The sequence below is a fragment of the Tachyglossus aculeatus genome, unplaced genomic scaffold, assembly GCF_015852505.1.
Source record: "Tachyglossus aculeatus isolate mTacAcu1 unplaced genomic scaffold, mTacAcu1.pri scaffold_123_arrow_ctg1, whole genome shotgun sequence".
Classification (NCBI taxonomy): domain Eukaryota; kingdom Metazoa; phylum Chordata; class Mammalia; order Monotremata; family Tachyglossidae; genus Tachyglossus; species Tachyglossus aculeatus.
The window spans coordinates 338,782-363,782 of NW_024044852.1; the positions used below are offsets into that span (position 1 = coordinate 338,782).

At 49.1% G+C, this 25,001-nt stretch overlaps 1 protein-coding gene, 1 non-coding gene and 1 pseudogene across 2 annotated transcripts; all 3 read left to right on the top strand.

Annotated features, from left to right (window-relative positions):
• The first annotated feature begins 429 nt into the window (after positions 1-429).
• On the top strand, positions 430-1,377 carry LOC119922746 (olfactory receptor 7A10-like). Its single transcript, XM_038742419.1, has one exon. It carries the CDS (start codon positions 430-432, stop codon positions 1,375-1,377), a length of 948 nt encoding a protein of 315 aa, XP_038598347.1.
• Positions 1,378-7,014: 5,637 nt separating this feature from the next.
• LOC119922774 lies at positions 7,015-7,152 on the top strand. The gene has a single exon (XR_005448709.1). It is a non-coding gene; the product is annotated as a small nucleolar RNA SNORA7 (small nucleolar RNA).
• A 14,683-nt stretch (positions 7,153-21,835) lies between these two features.
• On the top strand, positions 21,836-22,778 carry LOC119922747 (annotated as a pseudogene).
• Positions 22,779-25,001: the final 2,223 nt, after the last annotated feature.

Sequence of the window (25,001 nt, forward strand, 5' to 3'; positions counted from 1 at the left end):
AATAATGACATTACTACTACTAATAATAATGATAGTATTTGTTAAATGCTTACTATGTTCCAAGCACTGATCTAAACACTGGAGTAGATACAAGCTAATCAGGTTGGACAGAGTCTCTGTCTGTATACGGGGCACACAGTCTAAATAGGAAGGAGAACACATAGGGAATCCCCATTTTACAGTTAAGGAAACTGAGGCCCAGAGAAGGTAAGTGACTGCCCAAGGACAAACAGCATGCAAGTGGCAGAGCCAGTATTAGAACCCAGGCTGTATGAATCCAAGGCCTGTGCTCATCCACTGTTTCCCTTTAGTACTTATTCTGCCAGTTCTTTCCCCGGAAACTGCACAGACCAAGGAACAGAGACAGGATATGATTGCTCCAATATCCCATTCTCCTGCCATGTTTCCCCCAGCAGATCCTCTGGCCCCATGGAGAGGGGAAACCAAACTGGCGTCTTGGAATTCCTCCTCCTGGGACTGTCCGAACGGGCAGAGCAGCAGGAGCTGCTCTTCATACTGTTTCTCTGGATGTACCTGCTCGGGTTCCTGGGGAGCCTGTTCATCATCCTGGCTATCGGCTCTGACCCGCACCTGCATACCCCCATGTACTTCTTCCTCACCAAACTCTCCCTGGCCGACGTCTGTCTCCTGTCCACCACGGTCCCCAACATGCTGGTCAACATTCAGACCCACAACAAATCCATATCCTACACTGGTTGCCTGGCGCAAATATATTTCTTCATTCTGTTTGTAAGTCTGGACCACTTTCTCCTCACTGGGATGGCTTATGACCGCTACGTGGCCATATGCCACCCCCTCCACTACACCACTATCATGAGTCCACGGCTCTGTGTCCTGATGGTTTCTGGGTCCTGGATCATCAGCGGTCTCTATGCTCTGACACATACTTTAATGGTGCTTCGAATATCCTTCTGTGCAGACAATAAAATCTATCACTTCTTCTGTGAGCCTATCCAGATCATAAAACTTTCCTGCACTGATCCACTCATCAGTGAAATATTGTTCTTTGTTCTTGCAGCTCTGTTAGGGATAGGTCCCCTTACGGGCCTTCTGTTCTCTTACAATCGGATTTTCTCCACTATTTTGAGAATCCCATCTGCCAGAGGAAGGTATAAAGCTTTCTCCACCTGTGGCTCTCATCTGTCCATGGTCTCTTTGTTCTATGGTACTGCCCTTGGGGTCTACTTCAGCCCCCAGTCCACCCATACAGCCAGGGAAGACTCTATAGCATCGGTGATGTACTCGGTGGTGATCCCCATGCTGAACCCTTTCATCTACAGCCTCAGGAACAAGGACATGAAAGGAGCCCTGAGAAAATTCATCAGTAGGAAATCTGGCTTCTTCCAGAGATTGTAATCCCTTCGTCTTGTTTGTTAGCAACTCTTTCCCTTATCATCCACTAGTTGTCATTGTCCCACAGCCTCTGTTCTGGGTCCCTACTTCACACATTCTGCACTCACTCGCTTGAGGCATTTATTTACTTTATTTACCACCTCAATCAACCAATAAATTAATCATCGGTATTTATTGAGTACTTACTGTGTGCAGGGACCTGTACAAAGTGCTGGGTAGAGTACCATACAACAGAGTTTGTAGACACATTCTCTGCCCACAGCAAGTTTACAGTTGAGAGGGGAAGATAGATCTATATATAAATAAAACAATTATGGATATGCATATAAGTGCTGTAGGGTTGAGGGTGAGGTCAATATCAATTTCCCAAAGGTAACAAATCCAAGTGCACAGACGATGCAGAAGAGAGGAAGTCAGGGAAAATAAGGCTTAATCAGGAAAGGCCCTTATGCGGATGACTCCCAGTTCCATCTCTCTAATCCTGACCTCCCACTTCTGACTTCCAGGCCCATGGTTTTTCCCCTAAACCATGATGCCTCCCCAAAAGAAGCATTCTAATCTTGGTTCTGTTCCTAGGTTCTAATCCCAAATTTCCTCTTGTCCCTAAGACAGCTCCACTTGACTATCCCACCTGCACCTCAAATTCAACCTGTTCAAAATTGAACGCCTCACCTTCCTTCAAAAAGCCCCTCCTTCTCCATCTCCTCCTAATTCTCCCCCTCCAAACATTCCTCTCTCTGCCAGTAACTTCACCGCCCCTTCCCTGTTCCCAGAAGCCGGCTGCTTTGCCATGATCCTTGACTTCCTCATTCTATTTCAATTCTCACACCATTCTCTTTCTAAATCCTGTCAGTTCTTCCTCCACATTTCCTTAATCCACCCTATCCTCTCGATCCACGCTGGTCCAAGCCTGAAATCCTAGCCCAGCAAGACTACATAAGGTATCAGCCTCATCACTGCTCTTCCTGATTGAAGCTCTCCCCCTCTCCAGCCCATTCTCTACACTGCTACATGGATCATCTTTTTTCAGCACCACTCAGCACAGCAAGCCAACCTTGTTCACTTTAAATTTATCCTTTCCTGTCTTAACTCAGCCCTCTCCTCTGCCAGGCAGAACTATTTTTCCTCCGTTATTGACACCCACGCCCATCACCCCTATCAGCTCTTCCGTACATTTAACTCCATCCTCAGGCCCCCTGTTCCTCCCTCTCCTCCATCCCCCACCCCCAACGATCTGCCCTCCTACTTCACTAGTAAAATTGAAACCATTAGGTCTGAGCTCCCCAAAGTCACCCCTCCCCCTTGTCCATCACCCCGCCCCCCAGCTCTCAACCTTCTCTGCTACTCTCCCATCCTTCCCAGCAGTATCTTCAGATGATATCTCTTCCCTCCTCTCAAGTGCCACTCCATTCACCTGTGCTTCAGACCCAATTCCCTCTCATCTTATGAAAACTCTCACCCCTTCCCTCCTCCCCTACTTATCTTCCAGATTCAACCACTCACTCTCCACTGGTTCCTTCCCCTCTGCCGTCAAACATGCCCACGTCTCCCCCATCCTAAAAAAACCCTCTCTTGACCCCACTGCCCCTTCTAGTTGTTGCCCTATCTCCCTCCTTCTCTTCCTTTCCAAACTCCTAGAACGAGTCGTCTATACTCACTGCCTCAATTTCCTCAATTCCAACTCTCTCCTGGGCCCCCTCCAATCTGGCTTCCATCCCCTACACTACACTAAAACTGCCCTCTCAAAGGTCACCAATGACCTCCTTCTTGCCAAATCCAATGGCTCCTATTCTATCCTAATCCTCCTCGACCTCCCAGCAGCCTTCGACACTGTGGACCTCACCCTTCTCCTCATCACGCTATCCAATCTTGGCTTCACAGACTCCGTCCTGTCCTGGTTCTCCTCTTCTCTCTCCGGCCAACCATTCGCAGTCTCCTTTGTGGGCTCCTCCTCGCCCTCCCATCCCCTTACTGTAGGGGTTCCTCAAGGGTCAGATCTTGGCCCCCTTCTGTTCTCTATCTACACTCACTCCCTTGGTGAACTCATTCGCTCCCACGGCTTCAACTATCATCTTTACGCTGATGACAGGCAGATCTACATCTCCACCCCTGCTCTCTCTCATCATCATCATCATAAATCGTATTTATTGAGTGCTTACTGTGTGCAGAACACTGTACTAAGTGCTTGGGAAGTACAAGTTGGCAACATATAGAGACAGTCCCTACCCAACAGTGGGCTCACAGTCTAAAAGGGGGAGACAGAGACAAAACCAAACATACTAACAAAATAAAATAAATAGAATAGATATGTACAAGTAAAATAAATAAATAAATAAATAGAGTAACAAATATGTACTATGTACTATGCACTATATAACAAACATATATACATATATACAGGTGCTGTGGGGAAGGGAAGGAGGTAAGATGGGGGGATGTAGAGGGGGATGAGGGGGAGAGGAAGGAAGGGACTCAGTCTGGGAAGGCCTCCTGGAGGAGGTGAGCTCACAGTAGGGCCTTGAAGGGAGGAAGAGAACCAGCTTGGCGGATGGGCAGAGGGAGGGCATTCCAGGCCCGGGGGATGACGTAGGCCGGGGGTCGATGGCGGGACAGGCGAGAACGAGGTACGGTGAGGAGATTAGCGGCAGAGGAGTGGAGGGTGCGGGGTGGGCTGTAGAAGGAGAGAAGGGAGGTGAGGTAGGAGGGGGCGAGATGATGGACAGCCTTGAAGCCCAGGGTGAGAAGTTTCTGCCTGATGCGCAGATTGATTGGTAGCCACTGGAGATTTTTGAGGAGGGGAGTAACATGCCCAGAGCGTTTCTGAACAAAGACAATCCGGGCAGCAGCATGAAGTGTGGATTGAAGTGGGGAGAGACACGAGGATGGGAGATCAGAGAGAAGGCTGATGCAGTAGTCCAGACGGGATAGGATGAGAGCTTGAATGAGCAGGATAGCGGTGTGGATGGAGAGGAAAGGGCGGATCTTGGCAATGTTGCGGAGCTGAGACCGGCAGGTTTTGGTGACAGCTTGGATGTGAGGGGTGAGGGTCTCCCTCCCTCCAGTCTCGTATCTCCTCCTGCCTTCAGGACATCTCCATCTGGATTCTGCCCATCATCTAAAACTCAACAAGTCCAAGACTGAGGTCCTTATCTTCCCTCCCAAACCCTGTCCTCTCCCTGACATTCCCATCACTGTAGATGGCACTAACATCCTTCCCGTCTCACTAACCTGCAACCTTGGTGTAATCCTCGACTCCGCTCTCTTATTCACCCCACACATCCACTCCGTCACCAAAACCTGCCAGTGTCACCTCCACAGCATTGCCAAAATCTGCCATTTCCTCTCCATCCAAACCGCTACCTTGTTGGTTCAATCTCTCATCCTATCCCGACTGGATTACTGCATCAGCCTCCTCTCTGATCTCCCATCCTCCTGTCTCTCCCCGCTTCAGTCTATACTTCACTCTGCTGCCCGGATTATCTTTCAACAGAAATGATCTGGGCACGTCACTCCCCTCCTCAAAAATCTCCAGTGGTTGGCTGTCAACCTACGAATCAAGCAAAAACTCCTCACTCTCAGCTTCAAGGCTCTTCATCACCTCGCCCCCTCCTACCTCACCTCCCTTCTCTCCTTCTACAGCCCAGCCTGCACCCTCCGCTACTCTGCCGCTATGCTCCTCACTGTGCCTTGTTCTCGCCTGTTCCGCCGCCGACCCCCGGCCCACGTTCTTCCCCTGGCCTGGAATGCCCTCCCTCCACACATCTGCCAAACTAGCTCTCTTCCTCCCTTCAAAGCCCTACTGAGAGCTCACCTCCTCCAGGAGGCCTTCCCAGACTGAGCCCCCTTTTTCGTCTCCTCCTCCCCCACGCTACCTCCTTCCCCTCCCTACAGCACTTGTACATATTTGAAGATATTTATTAATCTATTTATTTTGCTTGTACATATTTACTACTTTATTTTATTAATGATTTGCTTATAGCTATAATTCTATTTATTCTGATGTTTTTGACACCTGTCTACATGTTTTGTTTTGTTGTCTGCCTCCCCCTTCTAGACTGTGAGCCCATTGTTGGGTAGAGACCGTCTCTATAAGTTACCAACTTGTACATCCCAAGCGCTTAGTACAGTGCTCTGCACACAGTAAGTGCTCAATAAATATGATTGAATGAATGAATGAACACCTCTTCACACCTCAAAAATCTCCAGTGGTCATCCTTCTCCTTCTTCAATAAAGGGAAACTCCTTGCCATTAGCTTCAAAGCTCTGCACCATTTTACATGTCATCTCTCTTCACCGGCTACTTCCCAGCTTCCCGAGCCTTTGTGGTAACCTCTGCCACCATACAGTGTCCTAAAAAAAGAATCCCCAATCCAGGGTGCAAGGGTCTAGTCAGACACAGTGGCTAAAAAAGAGCTATCTCGTGAAGAATTTCTCTGCTCTTTCCCAGTACTACGGCTCTGGGTGCAGTGGGGTCTGGTATGGTCAGAATCCCCGGTCCAGCACTGGAATTAGATGGGGTTCAATTGTCTAGTGACAAAAAAATTGGATTATGAATGTATAATTGAAGGTGTGTGGGTAACCTTGTAGCTTAGAACATAATAAGCATTTAATAAACACCACAACTCTTGTGAAATAGTTTTGGTAAGAGGTAGAATTTTCACTTTTATTGGAACAAAGTAACTCAGCTCCCTTTCTGCAAATTATTTTGCACAAATAAAAACGGGGTACTTCTAAAACAAATCCCTACCATTGATACAAACTGTAAAAGAAATGGAAAAGGGTAGAATTGTTTCAAAACAAATGGTGCCACGGTGGTTTCTTATCTGTACCAACTAAACATCAGAGTCATGATTTGAAAATATTTGCTACAATAAGTGATAATAAGAAATAAACATCATAGGAGTTGGGGAGGAACAGCCTACAGGTGTGATGACAAATTGCAGAATTTGTACAAAGTGAAACTCTAAAAAACCCATCAATTAACTTTTCTCAAAGGGAAAAGCAGTGAAAAAGGCTGGATATTGACGAAAAAGATGAATACTAAGTCGGGTTATGTTTGAAGTGTCATTGTTCATGAAGGGCAGAGATAGCGACAATAAAGACTCATTGTTGACCAAATCCCACACCACTGTGAGGAGGGAACACCTAATCAATCAATCATATTTATTGAGCACGTACTGTGTGCAGAGCACTGTACTAAGCGCTTGGGAAGTACAAGTTGGCAACATATAGAGACGGTCCCTACCCAACAGTGGGCTCACAATCTAGAAGGGGGAGACAGAGAACAAAACCAAACACATTAACAAAATAAAATAAATAGAATAGATATGTACAAGTAAAATAAATAAATAAATAGAGTAATAAATATGTACAAACATATATACATATATACAGGTGCTGTGGGGAAGGGAAGGAAGTAAGGTGGGGGAATGGAGAGGGGGAGGAGGGGGAGAGGAAGAAGGGGGCTCAGTCTGGGAAGGCCTCCTGGAGGCCTCCTGGAATTTCACTCGATGGTGGAAGAGTCAAGCCAAACAAAAGGAAATGTAAGAAATTCTGGCAGAAATCAAACAGGTTCAAATGGGATTTTTTTTTACTAAATATATGGATGTTATGGATTTATGGAAAGGTGAGAGATAGTGGCCCCTCTCAGGGTCGAACCTGGAGAGTTTCCAGTACTCTGCCAGTTTCAGCTAGGGGAGGGAGAGTCAAGCAGAGACTTATCCATTCCATTCCTAGCCTGGGCAGTGGCTAGCGAGTGGAAGACAATCTGCTACAAGTCAAAACTCACCCATGCTGGGCTGCAGCGGCCTGGGATAGAGTTGAGGGTGGAGACTAGAATTTACTGTGCAGAAGGCGGCAATGGTAAACCACTTCCGGATTTTTACCAAGAAAACTCTGGATACACTACCAGAGTGATTGCAGATGCAGAGCAGGCCGTTCTGGGAGACATGTTCCCGTGGTGTCGCTATGGGTCGGAAATGACTCAAAGGCATAAGGCAAGATAAGAGGGATAGTGGAAGGTTCAGGAAAGGATTAGGAAGGCATCCATTCATGGAAGGTCATTGGAGGGAGCACACTAGTGATGATAGAAGGTACGTCCCAGGAAAACAAATAATAATAATAATAATGATGGTATTTGCTAAGCGCTTACTATGTGCAAAGCACTGTTCTCAGCACTGGGGGAATACAAGGTAATCAGGTTGTCCCACATGAGACTCACAGTCTTAATCCCCATTGTACAGATGACGTAATTGAGGCACACAGAAGTTAAGTGACTTGCCCCGAGTCACACAGCTGTTAAGTGGCAGAGCTGGGATTAGAACCCATGACCCCTTTCTGCTATGTCAGTGCTCTTTCCACTAAGCCATGCTAAACTGTCCCCAGTAAGATTACATTATCATCTCCAGATACCTCCCTCAGCAGAGCCAAGAGGGGCCAGGAAGAAACCAGAAGCTGAGTGTTTGTTTGTCTCTAACAAGGAGCTCAGGGAGCCATGGGAGTGTGGGTCCCAAGGGCCCAGAGACTTGTAAATAGTCCTGCCATGAGCCCCTTTCCCGTCTGCACTTCCCTCATGAGTGAGGAAGCAGTGCTCCTGCCTGGGACCCTGCAGTCCTGTGTCCCTCTTCCCACTCAGCCACATCAATTGTTCTAGAAGCTCCCCACCACAAAGCTCATCCCCCGAGGGTACAGAGGAGGTGGACAGCATATGCAGAGTACATTGCCCGACTAACCTCAAGACAACCTGCACAGGTAAGGTACCTCCCCCCAAGCCAGCCCACGGGAGGAACCCTCACCTATTACCCACCCGACGGGAGAACTTCAGCCTTCAGATTACTCCGATATCAGGACTACACCATATCTCAAACCCACTCCTCGATGGTAAGCTACAGGATTTGGGCATCCTGGGGGTGGGGTCACTGGCCTCATCATCCCGGTGACAGCCATAGTGGCCAGGTCTGCCGAGTGGGAAGTGGAGCCATGACCCCCGTCCCTGATGGTCAGGGCCTGGGGAGGGGTCTGGGAGAAGGGCATGTCTCTGGGGGAGGCACAGACCCCCATTAACTTTCCACTGGAGTGTGGGTCCTCACCTCGTCTCTCCACAGGCTCTTCCTCTCTGTTATATGTTACTGATCACATTTAGGAGAGAAACGAACAGCCACATGTCTGGGCTGGGTGCTCCAGTCTGGGTATGAGGAGCTGCTCTTCCTCACTTGAAATGCCAAGTCTTCCATGTTCCATGAACACCCTCAGAGCCTTCTCAGTTGAAGTCACAGAACACCCGGGTACTTGTTGTCTGGGGGTTCTAAATGAAGGAAACTTCAACCCATCACCAATCTATCAACCAACCCATATTTATTGACTGCTTACTGTGTGCAGGGAATTGTACTAAGCACTTGGGAGAGTACAGCCCAGCAATATAACACACATATTCCCTGCCCACAATGAGCTTACAGTCTAGTGGGGGAGACTGACATTAATATAAATAGATAATCATAATAATGATGATGGTATTTGTTAAGCACTCACTATGTGCAAAGCACTGTTCTAAGATACACATTCCAGCCACCCTTGCTTTCAGATCACTGACAGAGAAGGGAAGGGCTTCCAAGTGTGGGATGGTGTCTGTCACAATGACCTTTTTTCTACAAAAGCCACCTGGCTCACCTGATTGTGTGTCTGCATCATCATCACCATCATCAACTGTATTTATTGAGGGTTTACTATGTGCAGAGTACTGTACTGAACCCTTGGGAGAATACAATACAATGGAGTTAGCAGAACAAGCCAATAGTGTGCAGTGCATCTTCTCCTGCGGCCCCTGCTGCAAAGGATGGAGAAAGGTCAAGGAGGGCCAGAGGTCGGTGGAGGTCAGCAGCTTGAGCCATGCATCAGGAATCAGGGACCAGTGCGCCAGAGACTGGGTACACAGGGGAGCTCTGTTCTAGCAGTATCTGCTGGCTACAGTGTGACAAATGATGCCTGGGCTGGGTTTCCATGGCACTTTTGTCTATCAGCCTGGATGCCATCTGAAGGGGGTTGTGCTGGTGCTGCCCTCTGCGAGTTTGGGGTATTGCCCTGGGAGTTTCTTGGCTAAAGTCCAACAAGTCTCCCCTGATCCCTACCAGCCCTAATAACAACCTGCCTGAACCACGGTGTTTCACCACCAGAACTGGAGAAGGTCACCATGGCAACTTTGTTCATTTAAACTTTATCGTTTCCTGCCTCTCCTCTGCCAGGCAAAACTATTTTTCTTCAATTATGGACACCCATGCCCATCAGCCCCATCAGCTGTTCCGGACATTTAACTCCCTCCTCAAGCCTGCTGTTCCTCCCCCTCACCCCCAACGATCTGGCCACCTACTTCATTAGGAAAATTAACACCATCAGGTCTGAGCTCCCCAAAAGTCACATCTCACCGTTCGCCAACCCCTCCGCTCTCAACCCTCTCCTCTACTCTTCCATCCTTTCCAGCAAGATCTTCAGAGGAGATCTCCTCCCTCCTCTCAAGTGCCACCCCTTCATCTGTGCTTCAGACCCCATTCCCTCTCATCTTATAAAAACTCTCAGCCCTTCACTCCTTCCCTCCTTAATTTCCATCTTCAACCGCTCACTCTCCGACTCCCCTCCCTCTGTCCACGTCTTCCCATGCTCTCTTTGTCTGAGAGGTCAGGAACCCTGAGACCCAGTGAGATGCCCAGAGCCCCATGATCCCCTTCCTGGCTCCCAGAATTATGCCCATTGCAGATGGTGCCCTTTTCCCGAGACCTCTCACTCTGGGGCTGGTGGGAGAAGGGAGAGGAGGGAGTCTGATCTCCAACGAAACTCCAGACTGTGGTTTTCGGCTCCAATTCCCCATATAACCATAACCACCCACTGAGAGCCCTAGATCGGCCCCAGTTTTCGGGCCACTTGAACCTGCTGCTGGTTCTCCCAGAGCAGGAAGAGCAGAGAGCAAAAACAGGATTCCCGAAAGAGGGCACCCAGGAGGGGGCAGAGTGAGATGGGGCTGATGAAAGAGGCCAGGGCAAGAGGAGATCATCATGATGGGTTGAGAGAAGGGTTTGCAAGAATGTGATGTTGCTATCCCATGAACCAGCTCCTCCTCCATGCTCCAGGCTAAGGTCTGTCTTATGGGGGCCAATCATGCATCCTCATCTAGTTGGGAAAGTCCCAGGTGTTTGCAGGCAGCCCCAAGGGAGTTCAGAAAAACTGGGAAAAGTTTAGGCATTGTGGCTTTTGTGCCAAAACTGAACAGCTAAACTCGTACCAACCCCAGCTGGCCCTCTTCAGTGAAAATGCCTAAGCTTCAGTGTCCAGGCAGGGGCATTCTCAGAACCAGCTCGGTTTAGCTCACAGAACATTGCAGTATGGGGGTTCTAAACTGCAGGAGACTCTTACCCCACACAGCCTGCCCTACTTCACGTTCAAGATTGAAGGAGAAGGGGCAGGCAGCCTACCTTAAGACGATGACCCAACGTCATGGCTTTCAACAAAAACAGCCTGGTCCGGCTGACGTTAGGATCACAATACATTTTCCCCTCCTGTCCCTTCTGCAAGGTACAGAGGTTGGCCTGGGAGGGGTGAAACTTGATGCTGCTGACAGGAAAGCACAAAAGCACAAGAACACAAGAACGTAGGTGATGCTATGATTGCTTGTTCATTCAATCAATCAATCATATTTATTGAGAGCCTACTGTGTGCAGAGCACTGTACTAAGCGCTTGGGAAGTACAAGTTGGCAACATATAGAGACAGTCCCTACCCAACAGTGGGCTCACAGTCTATTCAGGGCCATTCAGTCCTGGATTCTTTCTCCCACAGTGGCAATGATTGATTCTCCTTCCAGCAGTGGCAGAACGGTTTGATGGTTGCTGTTACCATAGAGAAACAATGTGGCTTAGTGGATGTGGGTTCCAATCCCAGCTCTGCCACCTGCTTGCTATGTGACCTTAGGCAAATCACTTCACTGCTTTGTGTTTCATTGTCCTCACCTGTAAAATGGGAATGACATCCCTCTTCTCCCGCTATCTTAGCCATGACCCCAGTTGGGGACAGGGACTGTGTCCAATCTGATGATCTTGCATCTACCCCAATGCTTATTGCAGTGTTTGACACATAGTAAGCACTTAACAAAGCCCGCAATTATTGCCCATCACCCCCAGTCAGCTGTTCTGGACATTTAACTCCCTCCTCCATCCTCCTGCTCCTCACCCTCCTCCATCTCTCACCCCCAACTACCTGGCCACCTACTTCATAAGGAAAATTAACACCATCAGGTCTGAGCTCCCCAAAGTCACCCCTTCCCCTTCTCCATCCCCCTGCTCTCAACCCTCTCCTCTATTTTCCCATCCTTCTCAGCAGTATCTTCAGAGGAGATCTCCTCCCTCCTCTTAAGTGCCACCCCCTCTACCTGTGCTTCAGACCCCATTCCCTCTCATCTTATAAAAACTCTCACCTCTTCCCTCTCCCCTCCTTAACTTCCATCTTCAAGCACTCACTGTCCAACAGCTTCTTCCCTTCTGCAATGTCTCCCCCATCCTAAAAAAACCCCTCTCTTGACCCCACTGCCCCTACCAGTTATCGCCCTATCTCCCTCCTACCCTTCCTTTCCAAACTCCTAGAGCGAGTCATCTACACTCACTGCCTCGAATTCCTCAATTCCAACTCTCTCCTGGACTCCCTCCAATCTGGCTTTCGTCCCCTCCACTCCACCAAAGCTGACCTCTCAAACGTCACCAATGACCTCCTTCTTGCCAAATCCAATGACTCCAACTCTATCCTAATCCTCCTCAACCTCTCAGCTGCCTTTGACACTGTCTACCATCCCCTTCTCCTCAACACGTTATCCAACCTTGGCTTCATGGTCTCCATTCTCTCCTGGGTCTCCCCTTAACTCTCTGGCCATTCATTCTTGGTCTCCTTCACAGTCTACTCCTCCCCTGCCCATCCCCTAACTGTAGGGGTTCCTCAAGGGTCAGTTCTTGATCCCCTTCTGTTTTCCATCTATACTCACTCCCTTGGTGAATTCATTCACTCCCATGGATTCAACTATCATCTCTTCGCAGAAGACACCCAAACCTACATCTCCTCCCCTGTTCTCTCTCCCTCCCTCCAGGCTCGTATCTCTTCCTGCCTTCAGGACATCTCCACCCGGATGTCTGCCCACCACCTAAAACTCAACATGTCCAAGGCTGAGCTACTTATCTTTCCTCCCAAACCCTGTTCTCTCCCTGACTTTTCCGTCACTGTGGATGGCTCTACCATCCTTCCCATCTCACAAGCCCGCAATGTTGATGTCATTCTTGACTCTACCCTCTCATTCATGCCACACATCCAATCCATCACCAAAACCTGCTGGTCTCACCTTCACAACATCACCAAGATCCGCCCTTTCCTCTCCATCCAAACTGCTACCTTGATGGTACAATCTCTGATCGTATTCCAAATGGATTACTGCATCAGCCTCCTTTCTGATTTTCCATTCTTCTGTCTCTCCCCACTTCAGTCTATACTTCACTCGGCTGCCCGAATTATCTTTCTACAGAAACGCTCTGGGCATGTCACTCCCCTCCTCAAAAATCTCCAGTGGTTGCCTATCAACCTTCACACAAAGCAAAAATTCCTCAATATTGGCTTCAAAGCTCTCCATCACCTTGCCCCCTCCGACCTCACCTCCCTTCTCTCCTTCTCCAGCCCAGCCCGCACACTCCACTCCTCTGCCGTTAACCTCCTCACTGTACCTGTCCTGCTGTAGACCCCTGGCCCACTTCCTACCTCTGGCCTGAATGACCTCCCTCCTCACATCAGGTAAACTAGCTATCTTCCCCTCTCCAAAGCCCTACTGAGAGCTCACCTCCTCCAGGAGGCCTTCCCAGACTGAGCCCCCCTTTTCCTCTGCTCCTCCTCACTTCCCATCATCTCTGCTCCCTTCCTCTGCTCTACCCCCTTCCCCTCCCCACAGCACTTGTTTATATTCGTACATATTTATTACTTTATTTTATTAATGATGGGTATATATCTAAAATTCTATTTATCTGTTTTGATGGTATTGATGCCGATCTCCTTGTTTTGTTTTGTTGTCTGTCTCCCCCTTCTAGACTGTGAACCCATTGTTGAGTAGGGATTGCCTCTATCTGTTGCCAAATTTACTTTCCAAGTACTTAGTACAGTGCTCTGTAAGTGCTAAGTAAATATGATTGAATGAATGAATGAATGAATCATTACTATTTTCATTGACCCGTTCAGGGAACAGGACACTATCTGTCTGTCTCATTCCATAGTCATTACTGAAGACACTATACCCCAAGATCTCAGTGTATAACAGGTCGTCTTTATTAAAACATCCCACTGATCCCACATAACAAGGTGCACCATCCCGGCACAAACAGAAAGACACACACGTTTGCAGCAACTAGTTGTGCTTTTTAAATTGTAAGACACCCCCTCTGAAAGTCTTTCTAGTTGCTGCCCTGCACACAGAGGAAGTCCCTCTCTCCTTTTAATGAATCCTGGAGAGGAAATACCTATTTTCTGGTGATACAGACAGTCCAAGTTCCTTCTTCTTTTGATGATCATAGGTTTGAACCATTTTTGAGAGATTCTTAGTTAGCCTAGATGATAGTGTGTGGGAACCCTCAGGGGGAAGTTCCTCCTTTGGGTGATGCAAAGAGTGGTTCTCTGAAAGACTCTTTCAAGAATGAACAATTAGTTCCCGAGATGACCTAGCAGTCTGTCTGTGCAGGCTCTATGCACTATCTTGCTGGTATCACTTATCCTGCAGCTTGTGGGCCATGTACCCAGTGGACCACTGGCCCACTGGTAACAGTTACTCTCCTTAATATCATCTTAATGGTTAGAGATGCATCATCTAACATTCCTAATTTTCCCTTTAAGTCATCCAGTAAGACAAGAAACTAAGACTGACCATTCCTGGGCAAGATCTTGAGAATAATAATAATAATAATGGCATTTATTAACTGCTTATTATGTGCAAAGCACTGTTCTAAGCACTGGGGAGGTTACAAGGTGATCAGGTCGTCCCAGGGGGGGCTCACACTCTTAATCCCCATTTTACAGATGAGGTAACTGAGGCACAGAGAAGTGAAGTGACTTGCCCAAAGTCACACAGCTCACAATTGGCAGATCCGGGATTTGAACCCATGACCTCTGACTCCAAAGCCCGGGCTCTTCCCACTGAGCCACGGTGGTCTACTGGATAGAGCACAGACCTGGGAGTGAGAAGGATGGGGTTCTAATCCCAACTCCTACCACTTGTCTGCTGTGTGACACTGGGCAAGTCACTTCACTTCCCTGTGCCTTCCCTGTAAAATGGGGATTGACTGAGAGCACCATGTGGGACATGAACTGCGTCCAACCTGATTAACTTGGATCTATTGCAGTGATTATGATAATGATGGGATTTGTTAAGCACTTACTATGTGCCAAGCACGGCTCTAAGCGCTGGGGGGGATACAAGGTAATCAGGTTGTCCCACCTGGAGCTCACAATCTTAATGCCCATTTTACAGCTAAGGGAACTGAGGCACAGAGACGTTAAGTGATTTGACCAAAGTCACACAGCTGAAAAGTGGCAGAGCAGTGATTAGAACCCATGGCCTCTGACAACGAAGCCCACGCTATTTCCATTGAGCCACGCTTCTTAGTACAGTGCGCCTGGCACAAATTAAGTGCTTAACAAATACCATAAAAAACGGTCCATCCACCTGGGTTGAGTGAAGTAGATGGCTGGTGTCCTCGATGAGATAATGGATGCCAAATTTTCATCTTGAGAAGCAGCTTGGCCTAGTGGATAGAGTGCAGTCCTGAGAGTCAGTAGGACCTGGGTTCTAGTCCCAGCTCTGCCAATTGTCTGCCGTGTAACTTTGGGCAAGTCAATGAAATTCTCTGTGCCTCATTTACCTCATCTGTAAAATGGGAATTATGACTATGAACCCCATGTGGGACACGGAGTGTGTCAACCTGATTGCCTTGCATCTATCCCAGGGCTTAGTACAGTGCCTGGCAAATAGTAAGAACTTAAAACCATTATTTAAAAAAAGAGTCAGGGGAAAAACAAGGTGAGGATTTGCAGGGGAAGTGGGGAGGGACAGGTCTTGGAGTGACAGGATGGCTCTGAAGACCTAACTGGTCAAAGTCCATCACAGGTGAAGAATGCTGGACACTAACACTGCTCCAGAGACAGGGCTGGCCCTCAGGACTGCGGGGCTGGAGAAAGATCATCATCATCATCATCATCAATCGTATTTATTGAGTGCTTACTATGTGCAGACCACTGTACTAAGCGCTTGGGAAGCACAAATTGGCAACATATAGAGACAGTCCCTACCCAACAGTGGGCTCACAGTCTGAAAGGGGAAGACAGAGAACAAAACCAAACATACTAACAAAATAAAATAAATAGAATAGATATGCACAAGTAAAATAAACAAATAAATGGAGTAATAAATATGTACAAACATATATACATATATACAGGTGTTGTGGGGAAGGGAAGGAGGTAAGAAGGGGAGGATGGAGAGGGGGACGAGGGGGAGAGGAAGGAAGGGGCTCAGTCTGGGAAGGCCTCCTGGAGGAGGTGAGCTCTCAGTAGGGCCTTGAAGGGAGGAAGAGAGCTAGTTTGGCGGATGGGCAGAGGGAGGGCATTCCAGGCCCGGGGGATGACGTGGGCCAGGGGTCGATGGCGGGACAGGCGAGAACGAGGTACGGTGAGGAGATTAGCGGCGGAGGAGCGGAGGGTGTGTGCTGGGCTGTAGAAGGAGAGAAGGGAGGTGAGGTAGGAGGGGGCGAGGTGATGGAGAGCCTTGAAGCCCAGGGTGAGGAGTTTCTGCCTGATGTCCAGATTGATTGGTAGCCACTGGATATTTCCGAGGAGGGGAGTGATATGCCCAGAGCGTTTCTGGACAAAGATAATCCGGGCAGCAGCATGAAGTATGGATTGAAGTGGAGAGAGACATGAGGATGGGAGATCAGAGAGAAGGCTGATGCAGTAGTCCAGACGGAATAGGATGAGAGCTTGAATGAGCAGGGTAGCGGTATGGATGGAGAGGAAAGGGCGGATCTTGACAATGTTGCGGAGCTGAGACCGGCAGGTTTTGGTGATGGCCTGGATGTGAGGGGTGAATGAGAGAGCAGAGTCGGGGATGACACCAAGGTTGCGGGCTTGTGAGACGGGAAGGATGGTAGATCCATCAACAGAGATGGGAAAGTCAGGGAGAGGGCAAGGTTTGGGAGGGAAAACAAGGAGTTCAGTCTTCGACATGTTGAGCTTTAGGTGGCGGGCAGACATCCAGATGGAGATGTCCTGAAGGCAGGAGGAGATGCGAGCCTGGAGAGAGGGGGAGAGAGCAGGGGCAGAAAAGTAGATCTGGGTGTCATCAGCATAGAGGTCATAGTTGAAGCCGTGGGAGCGAATGAGGTCACCAAGAGAGTGCGTGTAGATCGAGAACAGAAGGGGACCAAGCACTGAACCTTGGGGAACCCCCACAGTAAGAGGATGGGAGGGGGAGGAGGAGCCTGCAAAAGAGACTGAGAATGAACGACCGGAGAGGTAAGAGGAGAACCAGGAGAGGACGGAGTCTGTGAAGCCAAGGTCAGATTGCGTGTTGAGGAGACGGGGGTGGTCCACAGTGTCGAAGGCATCTGAGAGGTCGAGGAGGATTAGGACAGAGTAGGAGCCGTTGGATCTGGCAAGCAGGACGTCATTGGTGACCTTTGAGAGGGCAGTTTCCGTGGAATGTAGGGGACGGAAGCCAGACTGGAGGGGGTCGAGGAGAGAGTTGTTGTTGAGGAATTCTAGGCAGCACGTATAGACAACCCGTTCAAGGAGTTTGGAAAGGCATGGTAGGAGGGATATGGGACGATAACTAGAAGGTTAGGTGGGGTCGAGAGAGGGTTTTTTTAGGATGGGAGAGACATGGGCATGTTTGAAGGCAGAGGGGAAGGAACCAGTGGAGGCGAGCGGTTGAAGATGGAAGTTAAGGAGGGGAGAAGGGATGGAGCGAGAGATTTCATGAGATGAGAGGGAATGGGGTCCGAAGAACAGGTGGCCTGAGTCGCTTGAGAGGAGCGAGAAGAGCCCCTCTGAGGATACTGCTGGGAAGGATGGGAGAGTAGCAGAGAGTGTTGAGAGCCGGGGGGTTGGAGAAGGGGGGGAAATGACTTTGGGGAGGTCGGACCTGATGGATTTAATTTTGTTAATGAAGTAGGAGGCCAGATCGTTGGGAGTGAGGGAAGGAGGAGGGGGAGGAACCGGGGGGCTGAGAACGGAGTTGAATGTACGGAAGATCTGGCGGGGGCGATGGGCATGGGTGTCAATAAGGGAGGAGAAATAGTTTTGTCTGTCAGAGGAGAGGGCTGATTTAAGGCAGGAAAGGATAAACTTGAAGTGAAAGAGGTTGGCATGGTGTTTAGACTTTCGCCAGCAGCGAGCATAAGAGCGAAGGAGGCAGACAATGGCAGTGATCCAGGGCTGTGTGTTAGTGGTACGAGAGCGGCGAAGGGAAAGGGGAGCGAGTGAGTCTAGCTGAGCAGAAAGTGTAGAGTTGAGAGCAGTAATCTGATCATCAAGACTGGGTAGAGAGGAGAGGGTGGCGAGGTGGGGTGTGAGGCGCTCCGAAAGATCGGTGGGGTCCAGAGAGTGGAGATCTCTGTGAGGGAGTAATACGGATTTACAGGGGAAAGGAGTGTGAGTGAGGAGGCAGGTGAGAAGATTATGATCAGAGAGAGGGATTTCAGAGTTGGTGAGGGTGGACACAGTGCAGCGGTAGGAGATGATGAGGTCGAGGGTATGACCAAGTTGGTGAGTGGGTGAGGTGGGGTGGAGGAAGAGGTTGGCAGCGTCAAGGAGAGATAGAAGGCGGGCAGCAGAGGAGTCGTTAGGAACATCCATGTGGATATTGAAGTCTCCGAGGATCAGAGTGGGCATGGAGAAGGAGAGAAAGAAGGTGAGGAAGGGGTCAAAGTAGTTAAAGAAGTTGGAAGTGGGGCCGGGAGGGCGGTAGATGACGGCTACAAGAATCTGGAGGGGGTGGTAGAGGCGAATAATGTGGGCTTCAAAGGAAGGGAAGGAAAGGGAAGGGGGAGGAGGGATAGTGCGAAAGCGACATTGGGGGGCGAGAAGGAAACCGACACCTCCTCCTTTTCCGGTGAGTCTGGGGGAGTGGGAGAAGAAGAGGTCTGCACTGGAGAGAGCAGCTGAAGAGACCGTGTCGTCTGGAGACAACCATGCTTCAGTTAGGGCGAGGAGGAGTAGAGAGCTGGAAAGGAATAGGTCCAGGATGAAAGGGATCTTACTTAAAACGGAGGGGGGTTCCAGAGGCCACACTTGGCAGCATCTGTCGAGGGAGGGGAGGGAGGGGGAAGGGTGCGAGGGGTGGGGAGGGTTTGGATTGGGATGAGTTGGCGGGGTCCTGGGCGGGGAGAGTGGGAAGGGGGGTGGCGATGGGAAAGGAGAACTGGGATGGGGTGGGGGCGGGGAGAAGGGGAGGGAGGGGGCCGGGAGGGAGTAGCGGAGGACTGGCACTGGTACAGAGGGATCCTCGGTAGGGGGCGAGGGGGAGTGGTCTTGGTTGGGGAGAGGGAGGGAAAAAGCTGGGTGGGAGAGGGGAAAGGGAAGGTGAGAAATGGGAATGGCAGTTGGGAGCAAGGGAATTTAAAGTTCATGGTGAGGTCAGCAGGGCGAGTGACAGTATAGCGGGAGGTTAACAATTTAGATGCAGAAGCAATAAAACAGTAGCAATGATATAAGTAGGTGATGGCATCACAGGGTGCAGTTAAACAATCAATATGCTATGGCAATAATAAAATTGGCAGATAATGATGTCACAGAAAGCAGATACAAGCTATTAAGTGCTGGAGTAGGGTGGGCCTGTTAAGGTGGGTCAGGGAGCAGAGATACCTGGGGAGAGGAGCAAACAGTCAACTAGCATGGGATGGCTGAGTAGGTGCGAATGAGGTTGTCGTTAATGTAACATGGTGCTAACAAGGGCTTTTTACCAGGGGGCGGGGGGGAGAGTCAGTCAGGACCGGACCGGGAAGGCGGGGATGAGGGGCACTTTAAGGAAGGTCGCCTAAGTGGGGGGGGGGGGGTGGAAGCAGGGGTGCGTCCGTGGGGGCGCAGTGATGGCGGGCGGGCGGGCCTCTCGGGAACGGAGTCACGGCGTCTATGGCAGCGCTCTGAGGAGAGGATCCTTCCGGGAGCAGCAAGGCCACGCGGTGTGATGGCGGGCGGGCCTCTCGGGAACGGAGTCCCGGGCGTCTATGGTGGCGCTCTGAAGAGAGGATCATTCCTGGAGCAGCGGGGGCCACGCGGAGCGATGGCGGGCGGGCGGGCGGGCCTCTCGGGAACGGAGTCCCGGGCATCTATGGCGGCGCTCTGAGGACAGGATCCTTCCGGAAGCAGCAAGGCCACGCGGTGTGATGGCGGGCGGGCCTCTCGGGAACGGAGTCCCGGGCGTCTATGGATGGGCTCAGGGTATGATCACCATGGATCAGCCAAGGTGGAGTAGAACCTCCCAGCAGAGTTTCCCGGCTCTAATCGCCTAGAATCCCTCCGAGCCAACTAGAAATCCTTCATACCCCCTGACATGGATTTCAACCTGCAGTGTTTAAACCTGGGAAATGCCTAGGCTTAACAGTGGATTCAGGGATGGGGAAGAGTTTACTGCCTGGACCTTGAAGGGGTTAATTAGGTGGGGTTTCCTTCCAGAACAGGGAGAAGTGTGGGGATGTTTACCTATTATCAAGGGTTTCTAGAGGATTTAAAAGGAGAAATCACATCATAACAGCCATTTTCACTACTGTATTAGTGTTATTGTTGAGTACCTACTTCATACTAAGCCCTGGTATTTACTCACTGGTATTTATTGAACACTTGTGTGTAGAACACTGTACTAAGCTCCTGGGAAAGCACAGCAGCAGCGGGTAGGCAGGCATAATCTCTGTCCTCAAGAAAAATACAAGACAAGGAATCAATTCTCTGGACCCTGGCCCCACTAACTAAGGGAAGAGAGACTCATAGAAGAAAAAGAACAACAGGAAATTACAATTCAGAATACGAGCCATTTGAATATTTAATTGCCCAAATTATTAACATTAAAACAAATAGCTAAAACAGCACTTGGAGGGGGTAATTATCAAGATTCTCTCCTCTCCAATCAAGAGTACTAGAGTACAAATGCCTGCAGTCTTTCCCAGTGTTTCCTAGGTGGTTATGGGCTTTACTTTCATACTGTGGGGGGAGAGGAAGAAGACTGTCCTGCCCAGCCAGCGGCCCATCACAGACAGGAGCTTCCCTCTTATGGAGACCCCGGCCGCACGCATGACCCAACCTCCACTCATGAAAGAGATCAGACTTCACTCCTGTAATTGTTGGTGGGTGGAGGGAAGACTACTGTACCCATTGGAACACCCCCTGCAGACGCCAAAACCCTCATTCTTATGGGAACTCCAGACACGAGGAAGACAAAAAAGACTGGGAGTGAGGAGTGGGCTGAGCCTTGCAAAAACTGGTGTGATGGGCTTAAAAAGCAAGCAAAAATAAACTTATAAGAAGGCATAAGAAAGGAGTTGGAGAGCATTTGCTAAGGGTAGGGTGCAGAACAGCTGCAAGCACCATAAACTCCATCAACAGGACCCAGAAATATTATTTTAGCACCAAAATGAGCAAGGCACAATTTTTCTCCTTAGTCATGAATACGCTTGGCCTGAGAATTGGGATGAGATTCCATGGAGAAAGCTCAGGAGAGAGTAGTGATGATGGAGAAATGTCAGGGAATGGGGTTGTCTGAAGAAACTGGGATTGTTCAATCCGGTGAGGAGAAACCTGAAGGGTCACTGATGATGGGCTCCGAGTCTCTGATGAGGTGTTCCATGGAGAATAATAATAATAATGGCATTTATTAAGCGCTTACTATGTGCAAAGCACTGTTCTAAGCGCTGGGGAGGTTACAAGGTGATTAGGTGTCCCACTTGGGGCTCACAATCTTAATCCCCATTTTACAGATGAGGTAACTGAGGCACAGAGAAATTAAGTGACTTGCCCAAAGTCACACAGCTGACAATTGGTTGAGAACGAGGAGTAGCCGGACCGGGAGAGCCCAATGCCGTGCCTGGGGGTGGGGCAAAATAGAACCCGCTGCACCTTCTGCCGACACACACACGGGCCCGGGAAGGGTGAACCCAGGACCCCAGGAAGGCTGGTGAGTGTGAGCAGGACAATCTCAGATGAACAAATACTCCAGCCAGAACCCAGCCCTCCTAACCACATTTCCTATAAAGCTGGGGAGATGTCTGAAATGGAGCAGCAGGAGTCTCTCCACTATTCACCATGCCCTGCACAAGAACACACACATTGAACTGCATAAAACCTAGTCTGAACCTGGTTGTGATTGCTGCACCATCCCATTCTCCTGCCACATCTCCGCCAGCAGATCCTCCAGCCCCATGGAGAGGAGAAACCAAACGGGCATCTCAGAATTCCTCCTCCTAGGACTGTACAACTTGGCAGAGCAGCGGCAGCTCCTCTTCATGCTATTCCTCTGGTTGTACCTGCTTGGAGTTCTGGGGAGCCTACTCATCATCCTGGCCGTCAGCTTTGACCCACACCTGCACACCCCCATGTACTTCTTCCTCACCAACCTCTCCCTGGCTGACATCTGCTTCCTGTCCACCACGGTCCCCAAGATGTTGGTCAACATTCAGAACCACGACAAATCCATATCCTACCCTGGCTGCCTGGCACAAATGTACTTCTTCGTTCTGTTTGGAACACTGGACCACTTTCTCCTCACCGGGATGACATATGACCGTTACGAGGCCATATGTCACCCCCTCCACTACACCACCATCATGAGCCCACGGCTCTGTACCCTGGTGCTTGCTGGATTCTGGATCTTCAGTTCCCTCCATGCCCTGACACACACCCTATTGGTGGTACGCTTATCCTTCTGTACCAATCGGGAAATTCTTCACTTCTTCTGTGAACTTTAACAGATCCTAAAGCTGTTCTAGCATTTTCATCAATGAAGTAATCATGTTTGTCCCTGCAGTAGTAGTTGGGGTAGGTCCAATCACCGGCCTTCTGTTCTCTTACGTTCGCATCATCTCGACCATATTGAGAATCCCATTTGCAGGGGGTAGGTGGAAAGCTTTCAGCACTTGTGCTTCTCACCTGTCTGTGGTCTCTTTATTCTATAGCACCACCCTTGGGACCTACCTTTGTCCAACATCTACCCAAACATTCAGTAAGGGCTCTATATCATCTGTGCTGTACACAGTGGTCGTCCCCACAATGAATCCCTTCATTTACAGCCTGAGGAACAAGAATATGAAAATGACCCTGAGAAACTCATTCAACAGGAAAAGTGTCTTCTCTCGAGGACTCTGAAATGCTGATTCACCTGAGGCATATTTTTCTCAGAAAGTTTAGCCAGCTCTCAAATATCACATACTTTTTGTCATGTACAATTTGGTTTTGTTTGTTTTTCGTAGGAGAGGAACAGACTACATTCCTAGTGAGAGTTTACCAATCTCCTTTATGGTCACCAATATTCTGCTGACCAGAGAAGCAGTGTGGCCTAGTGGAAAGATCAGGGACATGGGAGTCAGAGAAACTGGGCTCTTATCCCAGCTCACCACTTGTCTGCTGTGTGACTTTGGACATGTCACTTAACTTTTCTGTGTTTCAGGTCCTTATCTGTAAAATGGGGATTCAGTACCTGTTCCCCCTCCTACTGAGACTGTGAGACCTAATCATCTTATATCTGCCCCAGCCCTTAGTACAATGCTTGGTACATAACCTATACCATTATTATTAGGGAAGCAGCATGGCCTGGTGGACCTAGTATGGGCCTGGGAGTTGGAAGACCAGGGTTCTAATCTTGCTTCTGACACTTCTCTGCTGTGTGACCATGGACAAGTCACAAGTCACTTCACTTTTCTGGGCCTCATTTACCTCATCTGTGAAATGGAGATTAGGATTGTGAGTCCCTTGTGAGACAGAGATTGTGTCCATCCAGGAGGCCTTCCCAGACTGAGCCCCTTCCTTCCTCTCCCCCTCGTCACCCTCCCCATCCCCCTCATCTTACCTCCTTCCCTTCCCCACAGCACCTGTATATATGTATATATGTTTGTACATATTTATTACTCTATTTATTTATTTATTTATTTATTTTACCTGTACATATCTATTCTATTTCTTTTATTTTATTTTGTTAGTATGTTTGGTTTTGTTCTCTGTCTCCCCCTTTTAGACTGTGAGCCCACTGTTGGGTAGGGACTGTCTCTATATGTTGCCAACCTGTACTTCCCAAGCTCTTAGTTCAGTGCTCTGCACACAATAAGCACTCAATAAATATGATGACTGATTGATTGATCCCGATTATCTTGTATCTACCCCACACTTAGTACAGTGCCTGGCACATGGTAAGCACTTAAATACCACTTAAAACAGAAAATCTCCTGGGAAATTTCTCTAAGCAAAGCCCAGCAGGGAGACCAGGCACTGAGAGTTTGTGTGTCTCTCACACGGAGCTGGGGGAGCCATAAACTGTGGGGCCTGAGGGACCAGAGCCTCCTGCAAATAGTCCTGCCATAAGCCCCAGTCACACCAGCACTGTGCCTGTGGTTGGGGAAGCAGCGCTTCTGCTTGGAGCTCCACATCTCCCCGTCCCTCTTCCCCCTCAGCTACACTGATTGTTCCAGGACGATTTCCCCACCACAAGGCCCATCAACCGAAGGGACAAAGAAGGCAGATGGTGCAGACAGCCTTCATTGCCTGACTGACCCCAAGACAACCTGCACAGGTAGGGAACGACCCCCCGTCCCAGCACACAGGAGCACCCATGCCTACTCCCAGTCACGATGGGAGAAGTTTAGCCTTCACTCTGATCCAATATTGAGGCTACAAGTACATCCCAGCCAGCTGCCCCAGGGGGTCCGCAGGAGTCTAAAAGCCACAATATCGGGGCATTCTGAAAGTGAGATATGACCTCCCTACTCACATCAAACTTACAACAGCACTTAGAACAGTGCTCAGCGCTTAGAACAGTGCTTTGCGCATAGTAAGCGCTTAACAAATACCATTATTACTGATTAATAATTAATTAAACTAGCACTCTTCCCCTCTTCAAGGTCCTAATGTGAGCTCACCTCCTCCAGGATGCCTTCCCAGACTGAGCCCCCCTTTTCCTCTGCTCCTCCTCCCCACCCCACCGCCTCAACTCCATCCCTCTGCTCTACCCCCTTCCCTTCCTCACAGCACTTGTTCATATTTGTACAAAATTATTACTTTATTTATTTTATTAATAATAATAATACTAAATATTATCTATAGCTCTATTTATCTATATTGATGGTATCGATAGCTGTCTACTTCTTTTGTTTTGTTGTCTGTCTCCTGCTTTCAGGCTGTGAGCCCGTTGTTGGGCAGGGATTCTCTCTATCTATTGCCGAATTTACTTTCCAAATGCTTAGTACAGTGCTCTGCATAACAGTAAGCGCTCAATAAATCTGATTGAATGAATGAATCATTACTATTTTCACTGACCCTTTCAGGGAACAGAAAACTGTCTGTCTCATTGCATAGCCATTAGTGAATACACTATACCCC

Bases quoted from the DNA above. Each gene is read 5' to 3' on its own strand.
- LOC119922746 (XM_038742419.1), top strand. From the start codon at position 430: ATGGAGAGGGGAAACCAAACTGGCGTCTTGGAATTCCTCCTCCTGGGA.